Below are 23,573 nucleotides of genomic sequence, written 5' to 3'. Positions count from 1 at the left end.
ACATCTGAGAATATTTCGCCGTTTTACTTCATGTTGCTGGATATTTTAATTTTGCAGCCACTCAGCTACCCGTTTCACCAAATCTTTCCTGACCACTTCACACTCTCCATTGTAAATGCTGCATCCTCAATTTTGTTTTCAATTTAATTGTTTAACAAATAAACAGTAACTTGAAGAACAAGCCAATTAAGTGCGTGACTGTCATACAGACCTGCGGTGTCCCGTTAATTTAAAAGGAAATGAAACAGATTTTCAATCGTAACTGTACTGATTTATTATGTGTACCAAGGTACGTGAAAAGTATTATCTTACATGCTTTACAGGCAGACCGTACTGTACAAGTGCGTCAAGGTAACAGCGCAGAGTGCAGGGTACAGTGTTCAGCTGCAGAGAAGGTGCAGAGAGAGCTCAGCATTAACATTTAAAGAGGTCCATTCAAAATTCTGATAACAGCGGGGGAGAAGCTGTTCTTGAATCAGCTTGGTCACTGGTTACTATCTCTCCCCAAAATTTGTCCCTTTCTGCACAAACATGTTATGTTTTAATGTGTTTATTATTTAATTTGCTTTGTTTCATGCATTACCACTTTTGAAAATCTGATCACTGAATTTCTCAGGTCGTTCCACCAGTTATGCTTCGTGACAGTACAGCTTCATTCAGGTGTTTTACAGTCCCAAGCATTTTTTTGTACTTGATCATGGGATGTGGGCATTACTGGCCAAGCTAATATTTATTTTGCATTCCTAATTGCTCAGAGGGGATTAAGCATCAACCATATTGACTCATGGGGAGTATTATCACTAGGCTATTATTCCAGAGATCCCAATAATGATCTGAGGGACCTGGGTTCAAATCCTGCTACGGCAGATGGTAGAATTTGGATTGAATTAAAAATCTGGGAGGGCATAGTGAAAGGGGAAAGATATAAAAGAGACCTAAGAGGCAACTTTTTCATGCAGAGGGTGGTGTATGTATTGAATGCGGCTGCCAGAGGAAGTGGTGGAGGCTGGTACAATTGCAACATTTAAAAGGCATCTGGATATATGGTTCGGAAGGGTTTGGAGGGGATGTGGGCCAAGTGCTAGCAGGTGGGATTAGATTGGGTTGGGATATCTGATCAGCATGGACAGGTTGGACCGAAGGGTCTGTTTCTGTGCTATATATCTCTGTAACTCTAAGAGTCAAATGATGACCATGAAACCACTGTTGATTGTCAAAAAACCCATCTGGTTCCCTTATATCATTGAGGGAGGGAAACCGCCTTTGTTATCTAGTGTGGCCTACATGTGACTCCAGACTCACAGCAATGTCGTTGACTCTTTACTGCTCTTTGGATAGTTAGAGATGGGCAGGAAATGTTGACCTACCCAGTAACACCCACATCCTGTGAATGAATTTTTTAAAAACTCCCTAACTTCCCAGAGGATATTTAAGAATCAACCACATTGCTATGGGTCTCGAGTCACATGTGGGCCAGACCAGGTAAGGATGGCAATTGCCTTCCCTAATGAACCAGATGGGTTTTTCCAAAAATCGACAATGGTTTCATGGTCACCATTGGACTTTTAAATCTAGATTTTTATGGAATTCAAATCTTTAGATTACTAGTCCAATGACAGCAACACTAGGCCATCGTCTCACCCACAAACATGCCCACTGCATCCATTTTTAAATCCATTTTGTAGATTCATTGTGTAGTGTAACCAAATTAGTTTCCCTTGCCTTAGATTTTGAAACAGAACATTTCAAACCAAAGAAAACTCGAGATATTTTAAAATCTCCCTTATTCGGTGTGAATGGTGCAGATGTGAACAAAAATGCAGGAACTTGGCTAAAAGGAGGACTTCATGAGAGTTCTGGTACAATCCGGTAAGATCCAGCAGCTTCCGTCACCCAAAAACATGCATGGGAAAGCCCCTCACCCCAGGGGAAGGGCCCCATTGAAATGCTAAGATGAACATTACGCCGACTGTCTCTCAGTTTGAGAAAGATGCCAACTCGGTTTATGTCTGTCAACATCTCATGTGAATGTCTCCACCACAAATCGCTCTGGCTCAATGACTGAGTGGGAGTTGGATGACCTTTGACTCGGAACAGCGATGGATCAGGACCTAAACAATGTGCTCCAGACTTTGGTCACAGTTCAAAGAGAGACAAGTAGCGGTTTAGAATGAAGGTGGGCGACTGATTCTGTAAACAGTAAAGGGAACCCGGGTAAGATGATGATGAGGTTCTATAGAAACTGATCTTATTCAAAAGCTATGATGTACTTGTTACCTGTAAAAATAGCGTCAAAGGTCAACAGAAAGCTACAAAAACAATCTATAAAGTCTGACAGATTATGAAAGTAAACTTAATTGAGACATGTAGGATAATCAGAGGGTTAGATAGGTTGTGAGAGCCTTTTTCCTCGGATGGTGACAGCTAGCACGAGGGGATATAGCTTTAAATTGAGGGGTGATATATATAGGACAGATGTCAGAGGTAGTTTCTTCACTCAGAGAATAGTAGGGGCATGGAACACACTCCTGTAGCAGTAGTAGACTTGCCTACTTTAAGGGAAGTTAAATGGTCATTGGATAGGCATAATGGTAAGAGTGGATTAGTGTAGGGTAGATTGGCTTCAGATTGGTTCCACAGGTCGGCACAACATCAAGGGCTGAAGGGCCTGTACTGTGCTGTAATGTTCTATATTCTAAACTAGTTCAGAATATAAAGGCAGATAACAAAAGCTTCTATAAATAAATAAAATGAAAAAGAATGGTTCAGGTAAGCATCGGTCTTTTACAGGGTGAGAAGGGGTATTTAGTGATGGGATATGTGGAAATGGTTGAGGCTTTGAACAGGTATTTTGTATTGGTCTTCACAGTGGAGGACATGAATAACATGCCATTAAATGACAGAGATGAAGGTAAGTGAGGACCTGAAAACAATCATTATCACAAAAGAGGTAGTGTTGGACAAGCTAACAGAGTTAAGAGTAGACAAGTCTCCTGGCCCTGATTTAATGCATCCCAGGGTACTAAAAGAAATGGCAGGGGAAATAGCAAATGCACTTGTGGTAATTTTCCAAAATTCGCTCTCCTCTGGGACAGTTCCAGCAGATTAGAAAACAGTAAATGTGACACCACTGTTTAAAAAAGGGGCTAGACAAAACATGGGGAGTTAAAACTGGTTAGCTTAACCTCTGTCGTGGGGAAGATGCTTGAATCTACTATCAAGGAAGAAATAGCAAGGCAACTAGTTAGAAAATATCCCGTTGAGCAGACGCAGCATGGGTTCATGAAAGACAGATCAAGTTTAACCAACATAATGAAATTCTCTGAAGACGTTACAAGCACAGTGGACAATGGGGACCCAGTAGTTGTAGTGTATCGAGATTTTCATAAGGCATTTGATAAATTACCGCACAAAAGGCTGCTGCAGAAGATAAAGGTGCAAGGCATTATGGGTAAAGTATGAGCATGAATAGGGGGTAGGTTAACTAACAAGAAGCGAAGAGTGGGAATAAATGAGTGCTTTTCTGATTGGCGATCAGTGACTAGTGGTGTGCCTCAGGAATCAGTGTTGGAACCGCAATTATTCACAATTTGCATAGATAATTTGGAGTTGGGTCCGTGTGTCAAAGTTTGCAGATGACACTAAAATGAATGATAGAGCAAAGTGTGTAGAGGACTGTGAAACTTTGCAGAGGGACATAGATACTTTAAGTGAGTGGGCAAAGGTCTGGCAGATGGAATACAATGTTAATAAATGTGAAGTTATACATTTTGGTAAGAATAACAATAAAACGAACTATCATTTGAATGGTAAAAAGTTGCAGCTTGCTGCTGTGCAGAGGGACCTGGGTGTCCTTGTGCATGAATCACAGAAGATTGGTCTGCAGGTGCAACAAGTAATTAGGAAGGCAAATGGAATTTTGTCCTTCATTGCTAAAGGGATTGAGGTTAAAAGCAGGGAGGTTATGCTGCAGCTGCACAGGGTGCTGGTGATGAGGACACACCTGGAGTACTACGTGCAGTTTTGGTCTCCTTACTTGAGAAAGGATGTACTGGCAGTAGTGGAGGTGCACAGGAGGTTCACAAGGTTGATTCTGGAGTTGAGGGGGTTGGCTTATGTGGAGAGACTGAGTAGACTGGGATTATGTTCATTGGAATTTAGAAGAATGAGGGAGGATGTTATAGAGAAATATAAAATTATGAAGTGAATTTATAAAATGTAGAGGGAATGTTTCCACTGGCAGGTGAAACTAGGACAAGAGGGCATAGCCTCAAGATTAGGGGGAGCAGATTTAGGACCGAATTAAGAAGAAATTTCTTCACCCAGAGGGTTGTGAATCTGTGGTATTCCCTGCCCAATGAAGTAGTTGAGGCTTCTTCATTGAATGTTTTTAAAGCTAAAGTAGTTTTTTGATCAATAAAGGAATTAAGGGTTATGGAGAGAGGATGGGTAAGTGCAGCTGAGGCTACGAAAAGATCAACCATGATCTTATTGAATGGTGGAGTAGGCTTAAGGGGCCACATAGCTTGTCCTGCTCCTAGCTCTTACATTCTTGTGTTCAAAGACTGCCAGTAGTAGACTCACCATCTTTAAGGGCGTTTAAATGGTCATTGGATAGCCATATGGACGAAAATGGAATAGTATAGGTTAGATGGGCTTCAGATTGGTTCCATAGGTCGGCGCAACATCGAATGCCCAAAGGTCTGTACTGTGCTGAAATGTTCTATGTTCTAAGTTCTAATGTGCATCTTGGCCCAAGAGGTTGTCCAAAGTGGGAAGAAGGTTTAAAAGGGGATTTTTTAAAAATTCATTCACTGGTTAAGAACATCATTGGCTACACCAGCATTTACTACCCATGCCAGAGAGCAGTTAAGACTCGAGTACATTGCTGTGAGTCTGCAGGCCAGACTAGGTAAGGATGGCAAATTCATTCCCTAAAGGACATTAGTGACCCAGATGGGCTTTTCCTCACAACAAGCAATGGATTCTTAGTCATTGTTAGACTCTTCTTTTAAATGAATTCAAATTCCACCATCATGGTAGGATGTGAACCCAGGTCCCCAGAACATCACCTGAGTCTCTGGATTAACGGTCCAGCGATAATACCTCGAGGCTATCACCTCCCCACTATAATGTGGTAGCTGTCAACAATTCACTAACATGGGGGCCAGATAATATCTTTGCAAGCAGGGTTGAAAGTTCCACACATGTTGCCTGAATGAAGGAAATCTCGATTTGTTTCGAAACTATGTTTGAAAGGAAGGAGAGGGATCCAGTTACTGTGCCCCATGCCAGGGCCAGCAAGACAGTAAAGAGCAGCATGAGATCCTATTTGGAGAATGAGGATCTGAATTAAAAGGTTTGAGAAAGGCTGGATAGACTGTGACTTCTTTCAGTTAAGCGAAAGATGTTGAGAGATGATCTCATAGAAGTTTATAAAATAATGAGGGGTATAGATAGAGTTAATGGTACTTGACTTTTCCTAGGGTGGGTGATTTCAAGATGGGGGGTGGGGGGCGGGCACATTTTTAAGGTGAGCAGAGTGAGATTTAAAAAAGACATAGGGGCCAAATCTTTTACAGAGTGTGATTTATGTATGGAATGAACTTCCTGAGGAAGTGATGGATGTGAATACAATTACAATGTTTAAAAAACATTTGGGTCGGAAAATGAATATGAAAGGTTTGAAGGGACATGGGCCAGGAGCAGTCAGTTGGGTCTAGTTTTGTTTGGGATTATGTTCGGCATAGGGAAGAAGGCATTTGTTATGCTTTCCGTTATTGGTCAGAGTATCGCGTATAGGAGTTAAGACACTTTTGGAATATTGTACGCAACTCTGGTCTCCCTCCTACTGGAAGGATGTTTGAAACTTGAAAGGGGTCAGAAAAGATTTACAAGGATGTTGCCAGGGTTGGAGGGTTTGAGCTACAGGGAGAGGCTGAATAGGCTGGGGCTGTTTTCCCTGGAGCGTCGGAGGCTGAGGGGTGACCTTATAGCGATTTATTAGATCATGAAGGGTATGGATAGGGTAAATAGACAGGGTCTTTTCCCTGGGGTGGGGGAGTCCAGATATAGAGGGCAAAGATTTAGGGTGAGAGGGAGAAAATTTAAAAGGGACCTTAGGGACATTTTCACACAGAGGGTGGTTCATGTATGAAATAAACTGCCAGAGAAAGCGATGGAAGCTGGATAGTATATGAATAGGAAGGGTTTGGGGGGAAATGGGCCAAGTGCTGGAAAATGGGACTGAATTAGTTTAGGATAATTGGTCGGCGTGGACGAGTTGGACGAAAGGTCTGTTGTCGTGCTGTATGACTCTATGACAGAACCTCAAGTATTTTACTCTGTGGATTATGACCCATGGTACTTGCAAATTGGCTTAGGGATAAGCAGATTAGTGAGGAGAACATGTCGCTGAAGGATTGGTGTGAGAAAGAATGGTTCCACTTAATGGGATACGGGCACCAGTATTAGGACAGGAAGGATAGGCTCTGACTGAATTGGAATGCTAGTGGAAAGGATGAATAAGACAGTCACTTTAAAGCAGTCAATGGAATGTTTTACTTGGGTGAAAAAGGTCCTATAATTAACACTTTTGAACACAAACAAAGGAATAAAACCTGAATTAAGTCAGATATTGTACTTTAAGCACACAGATAAAGGAAAATTAAAAGATGTGAAATAAATGACTTCAGAGACAATAAAGAAACATGATTTGATTTTGATTTGATTTAATTTACTATTGTCACATGTACATAGACACGATGAAATTTTTTGTTTTCCGTGCAGTACAAGCAGGTCATAACATACAAAGATCAGACAGTGATAGAACAGAGCAAGTAAAAGCAAGTTACGGCTTCAGAGAAGGTGCACAAACAGCAAGATCAACATTAGGTTTAAAACTGGAGAGGTCTGCTCAGAAGTCCGGACGAGAAGTTACACCCAGAAGTTGTTCTTTATACAAAATCTCAGGGTATAAGGAACAAACTACCATTGTCAATTCAACTTCAATAGTACAAATTACAGAGACATGACTGCAAAATAAACATACAGGTAAGAGTGCATGAACAGGAAGTAGCAGCTTTGTGTAAAATTAGGAAATAGAAAAGGATTTAAGACTGTGTCTGGAATTGTATATAGATGTCCCAGTATTAGCAGTGAAGTAACAGATTGCATAACTACAGAACCATATAGAGATGTAGTCAAAGTAGATTTCTCTCAATTGAGGATTTTAACATTCATACAGCCAAGGACAAGAAAACTAGTGTGTGCTAGAAAGAGGAAAAACATATTGTGTGTATGTGTGTGTTTGTTTATTTGTTCAGGATTAATTTTCTGCAACATAGTCTCCTGAATCAACAAGGCAGAAACTGGTCGGAGGTTATATTAGATTTAGTCATGAATACTGTGTTAGATTTAGATTGTAGCCTAAAGGTGTGTAAACCTTATCTAATAGTGACCACAAAATAATCAAAAGTACCAGTTGAAACTGAGAAATATAGAGCAACTACCCGATTCATAGAGCCCAGAAAAGGCCCTTCGGTCCGTTGACTCTGCACCGACATAACGGCCACTAAAAGTGCACGAATCCCAACTTCCTGTACTTATCCTAAATTCTTGAATATTATGATATTTGAAGTACTCATCTGCATATTCTTTAAAGATTGTAAAGTTTCCAGCCTCCACTACCTTCCCTAGCAGTGCATTCCAGATTCCCACCACCCACTGAGTGAAAACATTTTTTTTCCCCAAATCCCCGATGAATGTCCTGCCCCTTACCCTGAAATTATGTTCTGTTATGATTGACCCCTCACCCAAGGGGAACAGCTGCTCTCTATTCATACCCCTCATAATCTTATACACCTCAATCATGTCTGTATCAGTCTTCTCTGCTCTAAAGAAAACAATCCAGCCTGCCTGGGCTCTCATTATAGCTCAGTTTCTCCATCCCAAGCAACATGCTCCTGTGTACCCCCCTCTGGTGCTAACACATCCTGCTTGTAGTGAGGGGACGAGAGCTGCCCACAGTTCTCCAGCTGTGCCTTAACCAACACTCTGTACAACTCCAGCATTACCTCCTTGCTGTTATACTCTATCCCACGACTGATGAAAGCAAGTGTTCCATTTGCCTTATTAACCATCCTATTCACATTCTCTGGTGATTGCAGGGATCTGTGAATAATTACCCCAAGATCGCTTTGGTCTAACATTGTACTAAAATTCAAAAATTAGGTGAGACTGACTTCAATGTGCAGAGTCAGAGACTGTTTGCAGTAAACTGGGCAAATCTGTTCAAAACTGAAGCTCCATATTGGAAAAAGGATTGAACGTGATACAGAAACAGTTCAGATCCCTAAGAGAAAAGAATTCTGCTTGCTAAAGAAAACATCCAGGGACATTTAAAACTGAACAGACAGAGTATACAAAAGTGCAAAATGTAGCACATATCCTGGCCAGTGAGAAGGACACAGAGTACCACTGGTTAGACCTCAACTGGAATATTATGTACAGTAATGGCCCCTGCATTGTAGGAAAGATGTGAATGCTTTGGAGAGAGTGCGGAGGCGATTTTACAAGAATGGTTCCAGCACAGCATCAATTATGAGGATCAAAGAAGTAGAGGGGAGATCTATAGAGGTTTTCAAAATCATGACCAGGCTGGATTGAGTACTTAGGGAGAAGCTGGCCCCAGTCATGAAAGAAACAAGAACAAGAGAGCACAGATTTACGTGATGTGCAAAAGAAATAAGGGTGTCATGAGAGAAAAACTCTTCCACTCAGTGAGTGGTTAGAGTTTGGAATGTAATGCCTAGAAATGTGGTGAAGTCAGCTTTAACCCATGAGATATCGAATGATTATTTGGATAGAAATCCAAGACAAGGGTACGGGAATACAAGATGGGAGTGTGAAAAGAAACCTGCAAGAGATACTAAAATAAACTCAAATCTTCTTTTTGCCGTTACATTAGGAACATTAGGGTGGTCAGAGCACACAGATCGTGTTGAAATTGTAGATGAAAAGCAGGAAATGGGGGAATGTTCAAAATTAATGTTGCCTCGATGTTTACTGTAACGGAAGACGATAGGCATACTAGAATTTATAATTGGGTTTTATTGTCGCGTGTACTCAAGTGCAGGAGTTCAGTGTGAAACTAATGTTGAATCAGGGAGACGGACTCATCAAATTAATGGAAATAATCAAATAAAGAGTGACCAATTCCTCGGATCAGATGGTTTCCATCACTATGTTCAAAAGAAGGAGGTGGCAACATTCCAAATGCTCAAACTATCATTTTCCCAAGTTCAGGAGCCTGTGTCTCAATTGGTAACTGCACAATATCACTCTGCTACTTAAGGAAGGCGAGAGAGGGAAACTGCAGAATATGCAGTATACTGGAGTGTTATTCTTTTGTACCCTTACAGCCCATAGAATTGTTATGACTGTACCAAATTGATGCAAGATCTGGTAGAGGGGAACAGCTGACTGTTGTTGTGGTTGGTGTGTTAATGAGGCGAATCCATAAATCCTGTTGGGACAGATTTGTCCATGCTTAAGTCCTCCGATAAGCTTGTATTTGCATCATTTACTCTGCTGATAGGCTTATGTTATCTAACAGCTCAACAGTTTAATTTCAAAATGGAGTTTAGTTATTTTGCTTTGACTTGATACACTTGGCCAAAAAAAAAACAGTTGCAACCAGCTTTGGTATCACTGTTACAATAGGAAATTGTGTCTTCTCCAAAGCAAAAATTATGTTTTTTTTTTCAATCGCCCTTCAATATCACTCCCATAGTCCAGAAACACATCAATTCATAAGTTGTCGGGAGACACATGAGAATTATGAAATGGTTTTGTATTTCTAAGCGGACATGCGTTTGAAAACCCTCAGAAGCAAATGAGGTGGGGAAATGTAAGAAGTACACAGGAAAATTATACAATGGTCACTTTCCTAATGAGCACAGTCACAGTATAGTACACCAGGGAGAGCTTTCAACCTGTTGTGACTCAGCTGGCTGTTTGGGAGCACTGGTTAATTTGTTCCTCTTCCCCTGCTATTTTCCCTTAGTCCTGAAAATATTTCCTTTTCAAGCGCACATTCAGTTCCTTCAGCATATTGCTATTGATTGTGCTTCAGGACATTCCATTCCAGATCGCAGCAAGAAGAAATTGTTTCCATCCCCCGCTTTGACAAAACTTTAAAGCTACCCACTCTGCCTACCAGCTTATCCTGATTTACTTGTCACATTATACAGAACACACCCATGAAAATCTGTTTCTGCTGTAAGAAACTAATCTCTTAAATATCTCAGATCGTTGCACAGGCAGCTATGGGGAGACATTAGCACGGTGGCAATGTCACTGATGTAGAACTGTATATACCCAATCCAATGTTTTGGGAGGGATTCAAATGAATCAATCTATAATTGGAAGCTAATCTCAATAATGGAGACCATGACAATTATCATTGATTGCCATAAAAATCCATCCGGTTCACTTGTATCCTTCAGGAAGGGAAATCTGTCATCCTTACCTGGTCTGGCCTGCACGTGACTCCAGACCCAGAGCCTTGTGGTTGTCTCTTAATGACCTTCTGCAAAGATCTAGGAAGCCATTCAGTTCAAGGGCCCTCGGGGATGTCAGTATTGCCCAAATCCTATGAAAGAGATTTTGGAAATAATGCTTGCCATGCCACGCTGTTTGCGATTAAAACTAAATGAAGTAAGTGTCTCTGGTATGGCAATGTGATCGAAACTATGATGTGAGAGAGAGAATGCCTGAGAAGGCACATGGTCCAGATAGCATCCCCCGAATGTGACCTTTGCCATATGTGAGGGGGGGTTGGAAGAGGCCCAGCACTTCCAATGGGTGTGGAATCTCTGGTTGAGTGAGTGTCCTGCCCCACTGAAGGAAAAGCATTTCTCTTATTTTACCTTTGTCTTAGTGTTCATCCCTTCTCTGTCTTTCAGCTTCAGAAGCAGTTGTTGGAACTGGATGAGGATGACCCCTGCTATGAATTCCGAAGGGAGCGATTCACTGTCCATCGCACTCATCTCTATTTCTTGCACTACGAGTTTGAGCTTTCTGCTGAAGACACTGAGGTTACTCTGGTGGCTCAGCTCTCAATGGACAGGTCAGAACATTTGCTCCTACCTTGTTCTGTTGAAGGGTGAATCCATTTTCTTGAGTATCGTCCTTACAACACTGATTGTCACCTCATTTCTCAATGACAACAAAACTGTGTCAACAACTCACCCATAAGCCCCTTACATTCACCAGACATCTCACCTGTCTTTAACCAATCCTAAAGTTCATAGAGTCATGAGAGCACAGAAAGAGGCCATTCCCCCCCTCCAAGTCCCTGCTAGCCCTCTGAGGACTAATCCAGTCAATCCTATTCCCTTGCTCTATTCCCATAGGCCTGCAATTTTATTTTCCTCAAATTTTGTTTGAGAGTATTCATCATCTCGACTGCTGTCCCTGTAGGCAGAGTGTTCTACATTATCACTTGCTGTGCAAAACTTTAGAGGCCCTCTCGCCTCTGGCCCAAATCCTAAAATCTGAGTCCTTTAGTCCTTACACCATGAGCTAATGCAGACAGTTTTTCTGCGTCTTCCTTAACTAAACCTGTCACAGGATTACAAAACATGGGAGCAGCAATAGGTCATTTGGCCCATCAAGTTTGCTCTACTGTTCAATGAGATCAATTAGGTAATCCTCAACTCTACTTTCCTGTCTTTCCCCATAACCCTTGATTCCCTTCCTGATTAAAATTGTGTCTATTTCAGCCTTGAATATACTTAATGACCCAGCCTCAACAGCTGTCTGTGCTACAGCGCTCTACATATTCACTACCCTCTGTGAGAAGCAATTCTTGCTCATCTCTGTCCTAAGTGTGCCACCTTTTATCCCGAGATGATGCCCTCTAGTCCTGAACTCTCCCACAAGGAGAAACCATTCCACATCTACTCTGTCAAGTCTCTGAACAGTTTTTATGTTTCAATAAGGTCATATCTCATTTTTCTAAATCCCCGTGAGTATAGGCCCAACCTACTCAACCTCTCCTTAAACGATAGTGCCTTCATACCAGGTATTGGCCAAGAGAGTCTTCTCTGGACCGTTCCCAATGCCAGTACATCTTTCATTTGATAAAAGGCCAAAACTGTTCACAGTATTCCAGCTGTGATCTGACCAGCACCTTGTATAATATTCACGAGACCTCTATTTCCTTTGAAGTAAAGGCCAACATTGTATTTACCTTTCCTATTACCCTCTGAACTTGGATACTAGCTTTTTAAGATGGACAAGGGCTCCCAGATCCCTCAGTTCTGTAGCTTTCTGTAGTCTTTCAGCATTTAAATAATGTTCAGCTCCACCATTCTTCCTGCCGAAGTGCATAACCCCACGTTCACTTCTACCAAATTGCCCTGCGACCTCCTTCACTCCAAGGAAATAACCCCAGATTAGTAGGTCACTTAACTTTGTATCTGAAACCGCATCACTTGAACCATTCTCCTATACGTCCTGTGCACCTTCTCTGGGGCCCTCACGTCCTTTCCAAAATCCGGTGACCAGAACTGGACACAACACTATAGTTGTAGTCACATTGTGCATTCCTGATGAAAGGCTTTTGCCCAAAACGTTGATTCTCCTGCTCCTTGGATGCTGCCTGACCTGCTGCGCTTTTCCAGCAACACATTTTTCAGCTCTGATCTCCAGCATCTGCAGTCCTCACTTTCTCCTTTGACAAAGTATTACCTATTTCTGAGAAGAAAAAGTGCTAGAAGTACCAACAGGTTGGAGAAAGTTGCTGTTTCCTGTGCACAATGGAAGGTTGAACAGTTTGGCCCCATATCCTTCAGAGTTTGGAAGAACAAGAGTCAATCTTATTGAAATGTGAATGATTCTGAGTGAGCGTGACCAGGGGTTGCTGAGAGAAGGTTGAGGAATCTACGTCTTGGGGAAATTGGTTCAAAATGTAACCCTTGGAGCATGGTTGGATTCTGACATATCTGCCCGCTATTCCTTTCAAGGATACAGTGGGGCAGCACGGTGGCTCAGTGGTTAGCACTGCTGCCTCACAGCACCAGAGACCTGGGTTCGATTCCAGCCTCGGGCGACTGTCTGTGTGGAGTTTGCACATTCTCCCCGTGTCTGTGTGGGTTTCCTCCCACAGTCCAAAGATGTGCAGATTAGGTGAATTGACCAAGCTAAATTGCCCCATAGTGTCCAGGGATGTGTAGGGTAGGTTCATTTGTCAGGGGTAAAATTTAGGGTAGGGGAATGGGTCTGGGGTGGTTACTCTTCAGAGGGTTGGTGTGCACTTGTTGGGCCAAAGGGTCTGTTTCCACACTGTAGAGATTCTAGCAAAAAAATAAGCCCAGTGCCCACTATATAGTCCTTGTGATTTGTACTGCTATTGGAAAACTTTGTTCACATTATGCTCTTAACTTTTTAGATATACAGGTGAACAATTAATTTGCCTTTTTGATTTTGTTTTGTACCTGACAAATACATTTAATGATCTGTGCATGTGGAAATCTAAATTCCGTTGCACCTCCACTGTTTCTAACTTTTTGTCAGATATAACATTCTTAAATCATCCTTTACCTGGGTCCAAAATGGACTTGTTTGTGTGTAAAGGTAACTGTCATGGTTTTTCCCACTTAGTCTGTCACTCGCTTTGTAATCTTGTGTTCCACTCTTTAACATAACACCCAGCATTGTTTCTTTGAAATCAACTAGGCTTTCACCAGTTTCCTCATTTCCCCTCCTCACACATTATCCCAGTCCCAAGCCTCCAACTCAGCATCGCCCTCTTGACCTGTCCATCGTCTTTCCCACCTATCCGCTCCACCCTCCTCTCCGACCTATCACCTTCTCCCCTACCTTCCTCTACCTATTGCATTCCCAGCTACCTTCCCCCCCAGCCCCATCCCCATTCCCCTCCCATTTATCTCTCAGCCCCCCGGCCCACAAGCCTCATTCCTGATGAAGAGCTTATGCCCGAAACATCGATTCTTCTGTTCCTCGGATGCTGCCTGACCTGCTGTGCTTATCCAGTGCCACACTCTCAACCATTGTGTCATTAGCAAACTTGGAGATATGGCTATAATCTGTTATAAGTAATTATGGTGAATAATTGCAGCCCTGACACAAATCTTTCTGGGACACCATTAGTCTCTTCCTTTGATTTCAAGTACGTAACCATTCCCTATTCTTTACCACTAAACCAATTGTCTAACCTGGTTAAGAATCCAAATTCAATTCCATTCACTTGCAGCCTTTTGTGTGGAACCTTGTTGAATGCCTTCTGGAAGTGTATTATAAAATACTTCACGTGCTGCAGTTGCTTCCTCAGAAAATTCAATTAGGTTCAGTGGCCATGACTTAGCCTTTACAAATCCATCTCTCTAATCAGCTCAAATGTCTCTAAGTGCTCAGTCGCTCTGTCTTTATTTATAGATTCCAGTAACAGATGCAAGACTAACAGGTCTATAATTTCCTGGCTTCTCCCTCTCACAGTTCTTCAATGTAATGGAATTACGTTTGCAATCTTCCAATTTGCAGAGACAATCCCTCAATCAAGAGAGAGAGAAATGGATGATTACTGCTAAAGGTTCTGAAAATGTTTCACCCACTTTTTATTAAAAACCCTGGAGTGGGAACTACCAGGTCTTGGGACAATTTCCCACTGATTTGTCTAATACAGCATTCACCATTTTTAGAAATTTCATTATTGGTTTTGCAAGAATGTCAGGAATATGATGCGCTTTCCCTGTGGCGAAGAATGATATTTAATAATTGTTCAACAGATGAAATTGCAAAAATGTGTTTTTAACGGACCTTTGGCTCTCCCAATGCAATTGTACAACTTCTTGTATTAATCCTGACATCTCTCATTGTATTCCCAGCTTGCAACTGCTTGCCACTAATGAGTGTTGCTCTTCCCACAGGCTGCAGATGTTGGAGGCTATCTGCAAGCACTGGGAGGGGCCTATTAGTCTTGCGCTGTACCTGTCCGATGCTGAGGCCCAACAATTCCTCCGCTACGCCCAAGGTTCAGAGGTCCTGATGAGCAGGAGCAACGTTGGGTACCACATCGTCTACAAGGAAGGACAATTCTATCCTGTCAACCTGTTGCGGAACATCGCCATGAAACACGTTAACACACCCTACATGTTCCTGTCCGATATTGACTTCCTCCCTATGTACGGTCTCTATGAGTACCTGAGGTAATGAGATGGAGTCGCGTGTCTATGTCCGTGGTGGGGCTACAGTTGTCACCACACTGCCTGAAGAATGGGCTGAATGATGTGGCTTTACAATTATAACTATTGATAGTTTGCAGCAATATAATGAAGCCAACTGGTTCATGCAAGTGTCCATGATGCAAACAAGCCTCCATCCTATCAACTTATTCCTTTCTCCCACCCCACTGTGTTTATCTAGCTTTTCCTTAAATGCCAGTCACCTCAAAAATTTGTTGGTAAATCTCAACTTCTGGTCACTTCCTGGCTAAAGAGGTCTCTCCTGAATTCCCAATTGGGATTATTAGTTTAATTTGATTTATTGTCACATCTACCTAAGTACAGTAAAAAGTTTTGTTTTGCATGCAGTAGTGACTGCCATATCTCTCTGTCACCTAGTTCTGGGAAATAAGGTAGCTTGCTGAGCTGGAAAGTTTGTTTTCAGACTTTTTGTCACCATGACTGGGTAACATCGTCAGCTTCACGGGAGACTCTCATTGATGATGTTACCCAGTCATGGTGACGAAACATCTGAAAACAAACCTTCCAGCTCAGTGAGCTACCTTACATCCATATCATCGACCTGAGCTACAAATCTCAAAAATTGCTAAGTTAGTTCTGGTCTTTCCCTACAAGTGGAAACATTGTTTCTCCATTTCAAACATGTTGATTATTATAAAGACCTTTATCGGGCCACATCTCTTTAATCTAGAGAGATGAGCAATGACCTGATTGGACCCTTCTGATCTGTAGAATCGCTGTGTTCTTGTACAGTCAGTTCTTCTATAACGTGATGGGTGCGTTCTTGTGCAAGCCCGCATCGTAGAAGAATCGCACTTTAGAAATAGCGCTTAAAGTGTCGGTGATCTAATCGCGTGACAGCCAACACACATTTTAAGAGTTTGCGCTTTAGAAACAGTATCCCCAATTCGTCAGTCGTTACAGTGAATTTGCATTGACAAAGCATGTTATAGCAGAATGACCTGCAGCTCTGTCTCAGTGTTTCTGCAGTGCCTGTGTATCTTTCCTAAGATGAACAGCAGAGCTGGGCGCAGTAGTGGACTTCAGCTGAGATGAGTCTTTTGGGAATTGCTCAGTCCTTGCTTATCTGAGGGGTAACTGATAAGAGAAACAACGGCAGGGTGGTGCGATGCAGCCACTGCTGGTCTTTCAGTCTGGCATCAGACCAGCCTGCTGACTATTGTGTCTGACCTCCCACTTGCCTGCGTTCTGACCCAGCTTACAACTTGTTCTTTCTCGTACACGTTTGCCATTTTCCAATTCTTCCCTGTCACAGAGGGATTTAAACAGCCAACTAGTGGTTGTCACCCATTTTGTCTCCCTTACCTATTCATACTTCTTGCTAACTCGCAGGCTATTTTAGACACCCTGGTGACACCCTCCAGATTTTCCTGTTCCAACATTGCTTTCTCAAAAGGTAAACTCGGAAAGCCTTTTGAAAAAGCTGTGGCGTTTTAATTTAACCCCATCCTTGTTCACCAACGTGCACAATAAAGTTGGGGCGTGGACCTGGGACTCCAGGCTCAGAGGTAGAATCGCTGTCACTGTGCCACAAGAACTCTGTCCATGAAGCTCAGACCTCAGATCAAGGGGGACACATTCTCCTCGGCGCAGTGCTGTTCAATGGACCAGCAGCAGCACCTACAGGAATATGTCAGTACTGCAACTGCTGGGAAAATCATCAATAATATATCGTCAATCTTTTTTTTGTCACCTCTCCACTCTTTTTCAGATATATTTTATCCAAGTGGGGAATGGAAGACTAGTCACAGGATGTATTGAATTAGTCAACAATTCTTACAAAATAAATTTTGAGTCTCCCTGAAATTTTAAAGACTTCTCAGACTGTTCAACATTGCCTTGCTGCCTGTGCCCTCACTTACACTTATCGTAATTTCTCTCACCTTTTGTCCTCTCTCCTCTACTATTGCATCTTCCTGTCTGCACTCACTTTTATTCCTCTCTACTCCATCATCCCTGTCTCCCTCTCTCCTCTACACCCACTCTATCTCTCGCTCTTCCCTTTCGGCGCCAGTCTCCCTCTCCTCCCTCAGTCTTCATCTCGCCACCCACTCCCTCTATCTCCCCTCTCCCCCACACTCCCTTATATTTCTCCCATTATCCACGTGTCTCCCTCTCTCCCCAACACTCCCTCAGTCTCCCTCTCTCCCCTGACACTCCCTCTGTCTCCATCTCTCCCTGACACTCCCTCTGTCTCTCTCTCTCCCTGACATTCCCTCTGTCTCCCTCTCTCCCCTGACACTCCCTTCTGTCTCCCTCTCTCCCTGACACTCCCTCTGTCTCCCTCTCTCCCTCGACACTCCCTCTGTCTCCCTCTCTCCCTGACACTCCCTCTGTCTCCCTCTCTCCCTTGACACTCCCTCTGTCTCCCTCTCTCTCCTGACACTCCCTCTGTCTCCCTCTCTCCCCTGACACTCCCTCTGTCTCCATCTCTTCCTGACACTCCCTCTGTCTCCCTCTCTCCCCTGACACTCCCTCTGTCTCCCTCTCTCCCCTGACATTCCCTCTGTCTCCCTCTCTCCCTGACACTCCCTCTGTCTCTCTCTCTCCCCTACGCTCCCTCTGTCTCCCTCTCTCCCCTGACACTCCCTCTGTCTCCCTCTCTCCCTGACACTCCCTCTGTCTCCATCTCTCCCCTTGACACTCCCTCTGTCTCCCTCTCTCCCCTGACACTCCCTCTGTCTCCATCTCTCCCTGACACTCCCTCTCTCCCCCTCTCCCCTGACACTCCCTCTGTCTCCATCTCTCCCCTGACACTCCCTCTCTCCCTGACACTCCCTCTGTCTCCCTCTCTCCCTGACACTCCCTCTGTCTCCATCTCTCTCCTTGACACTCCCTCTGTCTCCCTCTCTCCCCTTGACACTCCCTCTGTCTCCCTCTCTCCCTTAACACTCCCTCAGTCTCCCTCTCGCCCTGACACTCCCTCTGTCTCCATCTCTCCCTGACACTCCCTCTGTCTCCCTCTCTCCCCTGACACTCCCTCTGTCTCCCTCTCTCCCCTGACACTCCCTCTGTCTCCCTCTCTCCCTGACACTCCCTCTGTCTCCCTCTCTCCCCTGACACTCCCTCTGTCTCCCTCTCTCCCTGACACTCCCTCTGTCTCCCTCTCTCCCCTGACACTCCCTCTGTCTCCCTCTCTCCCTGACACTCCCTCTGTCTCCCTCTCTCCCCTGACACTCCCTCTGTCTCCCTCTCTCCCCAACACTCCCGCAGTGTCTCTCTCTCTCTCTCTCTCTCTCTCTCTCCCCCTGCACACACTCTGTCTCCACCTTTTCCACACAATCCCTCTCTGCCTCATAGCCCTCACTCTCTTTATCTCCCCTTACTTTTTGTGTGCATTTATCCCTCTCTCCTCTGCCTCTCTCTCTCTTACCCCTTCAGTGCACCTCTCTCCCCATGCTTTCTCTCTTCACCGTTTCCCCTCTGTCTGACCCCTCTCACTTGTCTCTCACGCGGTGCCTTGGTAAGTATCGTGTCCTCGGAATTATTTGCGGTTCTGATGACTCTGTGTGTGTGTGTGACCTTTTCTTGCAGAAAGTCAGTTCTGCAGCTGGACATGGCCAACACAAAGAAGGCTCTGATAGTGCCAGCATTTGAGACTCTCCGCTATCGTCTGTCCTTCCCGAAATCTAAGGCGGAGTTATTGTCCATGTTAGACATGGGAACACTCTTCACTTTTAGGTAATGACTGACATTCCTGTAACACATGTCCAACTTCATGCCTGCAATATACTGTGTCCATAGGTGTTTTGTATGAATTTTGTTGCACTTGATTTCAGATGGCTGTCAGCCCCTGGCCTCAGTACTGGACTAGGGACCTCAACTGGAATAGGCAGCCCCTGATCAGTGCTAAATGTCTGTTGGAAAGTAGTCAGACCATGAGCCTGAGGTGATGATGGTTCTGTTCCGGTTGCAAACACCTTAACAGTCAAATAGCCTAACTCCAGTTGCTACACCCTCCCTGTCTCTCCCCAGTCTCCCTACACCCTCCCTGTCTCTCCCCAGTCTCCCTACACCCTCCCTGTCTCTCCCCATTCTCCTACACCCTTCCCTGTCTCTCCCCACTCTCCCACACCCTCCCTGTCTCTCCCCACTCTCCTGCACCCTCCCTGTCTCTCTCCACTCTCCTACACCCTCCCTGTCTCTCCCCACTCTCCTACACCCTCCCTGTCTCTCCCCACTCTCCTACACCCTCCCTGTCTCTCCCCACTCTCCTACACCCTCCCTGTCTCTTCCCACTCTCCTGCACCCTCCCTGTCTCTCCCCACACTCCTACACTCTCCCAGTCTCTCCCCAGTCTCCCTACACCCTCCCTGTCTCTCCCCACTCTCCTACACCCTCCCTGTCTCTCCCCAGTCTCCCTACACCTTCCCTGTCTCTCCCCAGTCTCCCTACTCCCTCCCTGTCTCTCCCCACTCTCCTACACCCTCCCTGTCTCTCCCCAGTCTCCCTACACCCTCCCTGTCTCTCCCCAGACTTCCTACAACCTCCCTGTCTCTCCCCAGTCTCCCTACACCCTCTCTGTCTCTCCCCACTCTCCTACACCCTCCCTGTCTCTTCCCACTCTCCTGCACCCTCCCTGTCTCTCCCCACTCTCCTACACCTTCCCTGTCTCTCCCCACTCTCCTACACCCTCCCTGTCTCTTCCCACTCTCCTGCACCTTCCCTGTCTCTCCCCACACTCCTACACCTTCCCTGTCTCTCCCCACTCTCCTACACCCTCCCTGTCTCTCCCCACTCTCCTACACTCTCCCTGTCTCTCCCCAGTCTCCCTACACACTCCATGTCTCTCCCCACTCTCCTGCACCCTCCCTGTCTCACCCCATTCTCCTTACACCCTCCCTGTCTCTCCCCAGTCTCCTACACCCTCCCTGTCTCTCCCCAGTCTCCGTACACCCTCCCTGTCTCTCCCCACTCTCCTACACCCTCCCTGTCTCTCCCCACTCTGCTACACTCTCCCTGTCTCTCTCCACTCTCCTACACCCTTCCTGTCTCTCCCCGCTCTCCCACACCCTCCCTGTCTCTCCCCACTCTCCTCCACCCTTCCTGTAGGCTTCAAGAGAAGGGCACAATTGATATGTGGAGCTTGTTCAAGGAGCAACTATTGAGTGTTCTTGATAAGTATGTACCTGCCAGGCAGGGAGGAAAGGGTCGTGTGAGGGGGCCGTGGTTTAATAAGGAATTGGAATCCCTTGTTAAATGGAAGAGGGCGGCCTATGTAAAGATGAGGCGTGAAGGTTCAATTGGGGCGATTGAGAGTTATAAGGTAGCCAGGAAGGATCTGAAGAGAGAGCTAAGAGCAGCAATTAGGGGAAATGAAAAGTCCTTAGTAGGATTAGGGAAAACCCTAAGGCTTTCTATAGGTATGTCAGGAATAAAAGAATGACTAGGGTAGGAATAGGTCCAGTCAAGGATAGTGGTGGGAAGTTGCGTGTGGAGGCTGAAGAGATTGGGGAGACACTGAATGAATACTTTTCGTCAGTATTCATTCAGGAACAGGACATTGTTGCCGATGTGAATATTGAGTCACAATTAATTAGAATGGACGGCTTTGAGGTACGTAGGGAAGAGGTATTGGAAATTCTGGAAAGGGTGAAAAGAGATAAGTCCCCCGGGCCTGTTGGCATTTATCCTAGGATTCTCTGGGAAGCAAGGGAGGAGATTGTAGAGCCATTTGCCTTGATTTTTATGTCCTCGTTGTCTACAGGAATAGTGCCAGTAGACTGGAGAATAGCAAATGTGGTTCCCTTGTTCAAGAAGGGGAGTAGGGATAACCCTAGTAACTATAGGCCGGTGAGTCTCACTTCTGTTGTGGGCAAAGTCTTAGAGAGAATTGTAAGGGATAGGATTTATGAACATCTGGATAGGAATAATGTGATCAAGGATAGTCAGCATGGTTTTGTGAAGGGCAGGTCGTGCCTCACAAACCTTATTGAATTCTTTGAGAAGGTGACTAAGGAGGTAGACGAGGGTAAAGCAGTAGATGTGGTGTATATGGATTTTAGTAAGGCGTTTGATAAGGTTCCCCATGGTAGGCTACTGCAAAAAATACGGAGGTATGGCATTGAGGGTGAGTTGGAGGAGAAAGTGAGGGCTGCAGATGCTGGAGATCAGAGCTGAAAATGTGTTGCTGGAAAAGCGCAGCAGGTCAGGCAGCATCCAAGGAACAGGAGAATCGACGTTCCTTGGATACTGCCTGACCTGCTGCGCTTTTCCAGGGTGAGTTGGAGGTTTGGATTAGGAATTGGCTGGCTGGAAGAAGACAGAGGGTAGTAGTTGATGGTAAAGGTTCATCTTGGAGTGCAGTTACTAGCGGTGTTCCACAAGGATCTGTTTTGGGACCATTGCTGTTTGTCATTTTTATAAATGACCTGGAGGAGGGGCTAGAAGGTTGGGTGAGCAAGTTTGTGGATGATACGAAAGTCGGTGGAGTTGTTGACAGTGAGGAAGGATGTGTCAGGTTACAGCGGGATATAGATAAGCTGCAGATCTGGGCTGAAAGGTGGCAAATGGAGTTCAATATAGGTAAGTGTGAGGTGATTCACTTTGGTAAGAGTAACAAAAAGAAAGGGTACTGGGCTAATGGTCAGATACTTGGTAGTGTGGATGAGCAGAGGGATCTTGGTGTCCATGTACACAGATCTCTGAAAGTTGCCACCCAGGTAAATAGTGCGGTAATGAAGGCTTATGGCGTACTGGCTTTTATTGGTAGAGGAATTGAGTTCCGGAGTCCTGAGGTCATGTTGCAGTTGTATAAGACTCTGGTGCGGCCACATCTGGAGTATTGTGTGCAGTTTTGGTCGCCATACTATAGGAAGGATGTGGAGGCAGTGGAACGGGTGCAGAGGAGGTTTACCAGGATGTTGCCTGGTATGGTAGGAAGATCGTACGAGGAAAGGCTGAGGCACTTGGGGTTGTTTTCATTGGAGAAAAGAAGGTTTAGGGGTGACTTGATAGAGGTGTACAAGATGATTAGGGGTTTAGATAGGGTTGACCATGAGAACCTTTTTCCACGTATGGAGTCAGCTATTACAAGGGGGCATAGCTTTAAATTAAGGGGTGGTAGGTATAGGACAGATGTTAGGGGTAGATTCTTGACTCAGCGAATCGTGAGTTCATGGAATGCCCTGCCAGTAGCAGTGGTGGACTCTCCCTCTTTATGGGCATTTAAACGGGCATTGGATAGGCATATGGAGGATAGTGGGCTAGTGTAGGTTCGGTGGGCTTGGATCGGCGCAACATCGAGGGCCAAAGGGTCTGTACTGCGCTGTATTCTTCTATGTTCTATGTCTCTCCCCACTCTCCTACACCCTCCCTGTTTCTCCCCCATCTCCGTACACCCTCCCTGTCTCTCCCTAGTCTCCCTACACCCTCCCTGTCTCTCCCCACTCTCCTACACCCTCCCTGTCTCTCCCTAGTCTCCCTACACCCTCCCTGTCTCTCCCCACTCTCCTTACACCCTCCCTGTCTCTCCCCAGTCTTCTACACGCTCCCTGTCTCTCCCCACTCTCCTACACCCTCCCTGTCTCTCCCCACTCTCCTACACTCTCCCTGTCTCTTCCCACTCTTCTGCACCCTCCCTGTCTCTCCCCAGTCTCCCTACACCCTCCCTGTCTCTCCCCAGTCTCCCTACACCCTCCCTGTCTCTCCCCACTCTCCTACACCCTCCCTGTTTCTCCCCCGTCTCCCTACACCCTCCCTGTCTCTCCCCAGTCTCCCTACACCCTCCCTGTCTCTCCCTAGTCTCCCTACACCCTCCCTGTCTCTCCCCACTCTCCTTACACCCTCCCTGTCTCTCCACAGTCTTCTACACGCTCCCTGTCTCTCCCCACTCTCCTTACATCCTCCCTGTCTCTCCCCACTCTCCTACACCCTCCCTGTCTCTCCCCACTCTCCTACACTCTCCCTGTCTCTCCCCACTCTCCTACACCCTCCCTGTTTCTCCCCCGTCTCCCTACACCCTCCCTGTCTCTCCCCAGTCTCCCTACACCCTCCCTGTCTCTCCCTAGTCTCCCTACACCCTCCCTGTCTCTCCCCACTCTCCTTACACCCTCCCTGTCTCTCCCCAGTCTTCTACACGCTCCCTGTCTCTCCCCACTCTCCTTACATCCTCCCTGTCTCTCCCCACTCTCCTACACCCTCCCTGTCTCTCCCCACTCTTCTACACCCTCCCTGTCTCTCCCCAGTCTCCCTATACCCTCCCTGTCTCTCCCCACTCTCCTACACTCTCCCTGTCTCTCCCCACTCTCCTACACCCTCCCTGTCTCTCCCCAGTCTCCCTAT

At 45.3% G+C, this 23,573-nt stretch overlaps 1 protein-coding gene across 5 annotated transcripts in view; it reads left to right on the top strand.

The window, feature by feature from the left end:
• The window catches only part of LOC122559472 (xylosyl- and glucuronyltransferase LARGE1), a 513,835-nt gene that overhangs the window by 481,876 nt on the left and 8,386 nt on the right, over nucleotides 1-23,573 (top strand). For all 5 annotated transcript variants that reach the window (XM_087997513.1, XM_087997515.1, XM_087997511.1 and 2 more), the window contains 3 exons: nucleotides 10,968-11,131; nucleotides 14,955-15,233; nucleotides 18,825-18,971. In XM_087997513.1, coding sequence (XP_087853639.1) covers nucleotides 10,968-11,131; nucleotides 14,955-15,233; nucleotides 18,825-18,971 — 590 coding nt within the window. The remainder of the gene's footprint in view (nucleotides 1-10,967; nucleotides 11,132-14,954; nucleotides 15,234-18,824; nucleotides 18,972-23,573) is intronic.

This window comes from Chiloscyllium plagiosum, unplaced genomic scaffold (genome assembly GCF_037043375.1).
Source record: "Chiloscyllium plagiosum isolate Xiang-an unplaced genomic scaffold, Cpla_swu_hap1 HiC_scaffold_19, whole genome shotgun sequence".
NCBI classification, from domain to species: Eukaryota; Metazoa; Chordata; class Chondrichthyes; order Orectolobiformes; family Hemiscylliidae; genus Chiloscyllium; species Chiloscyllium plagiosum.
The sequence above is the reverse complement of the archived record's forward strand: the minus strand, read 5'-3'. Positions and strand labels throughout refer to the sequence as shown.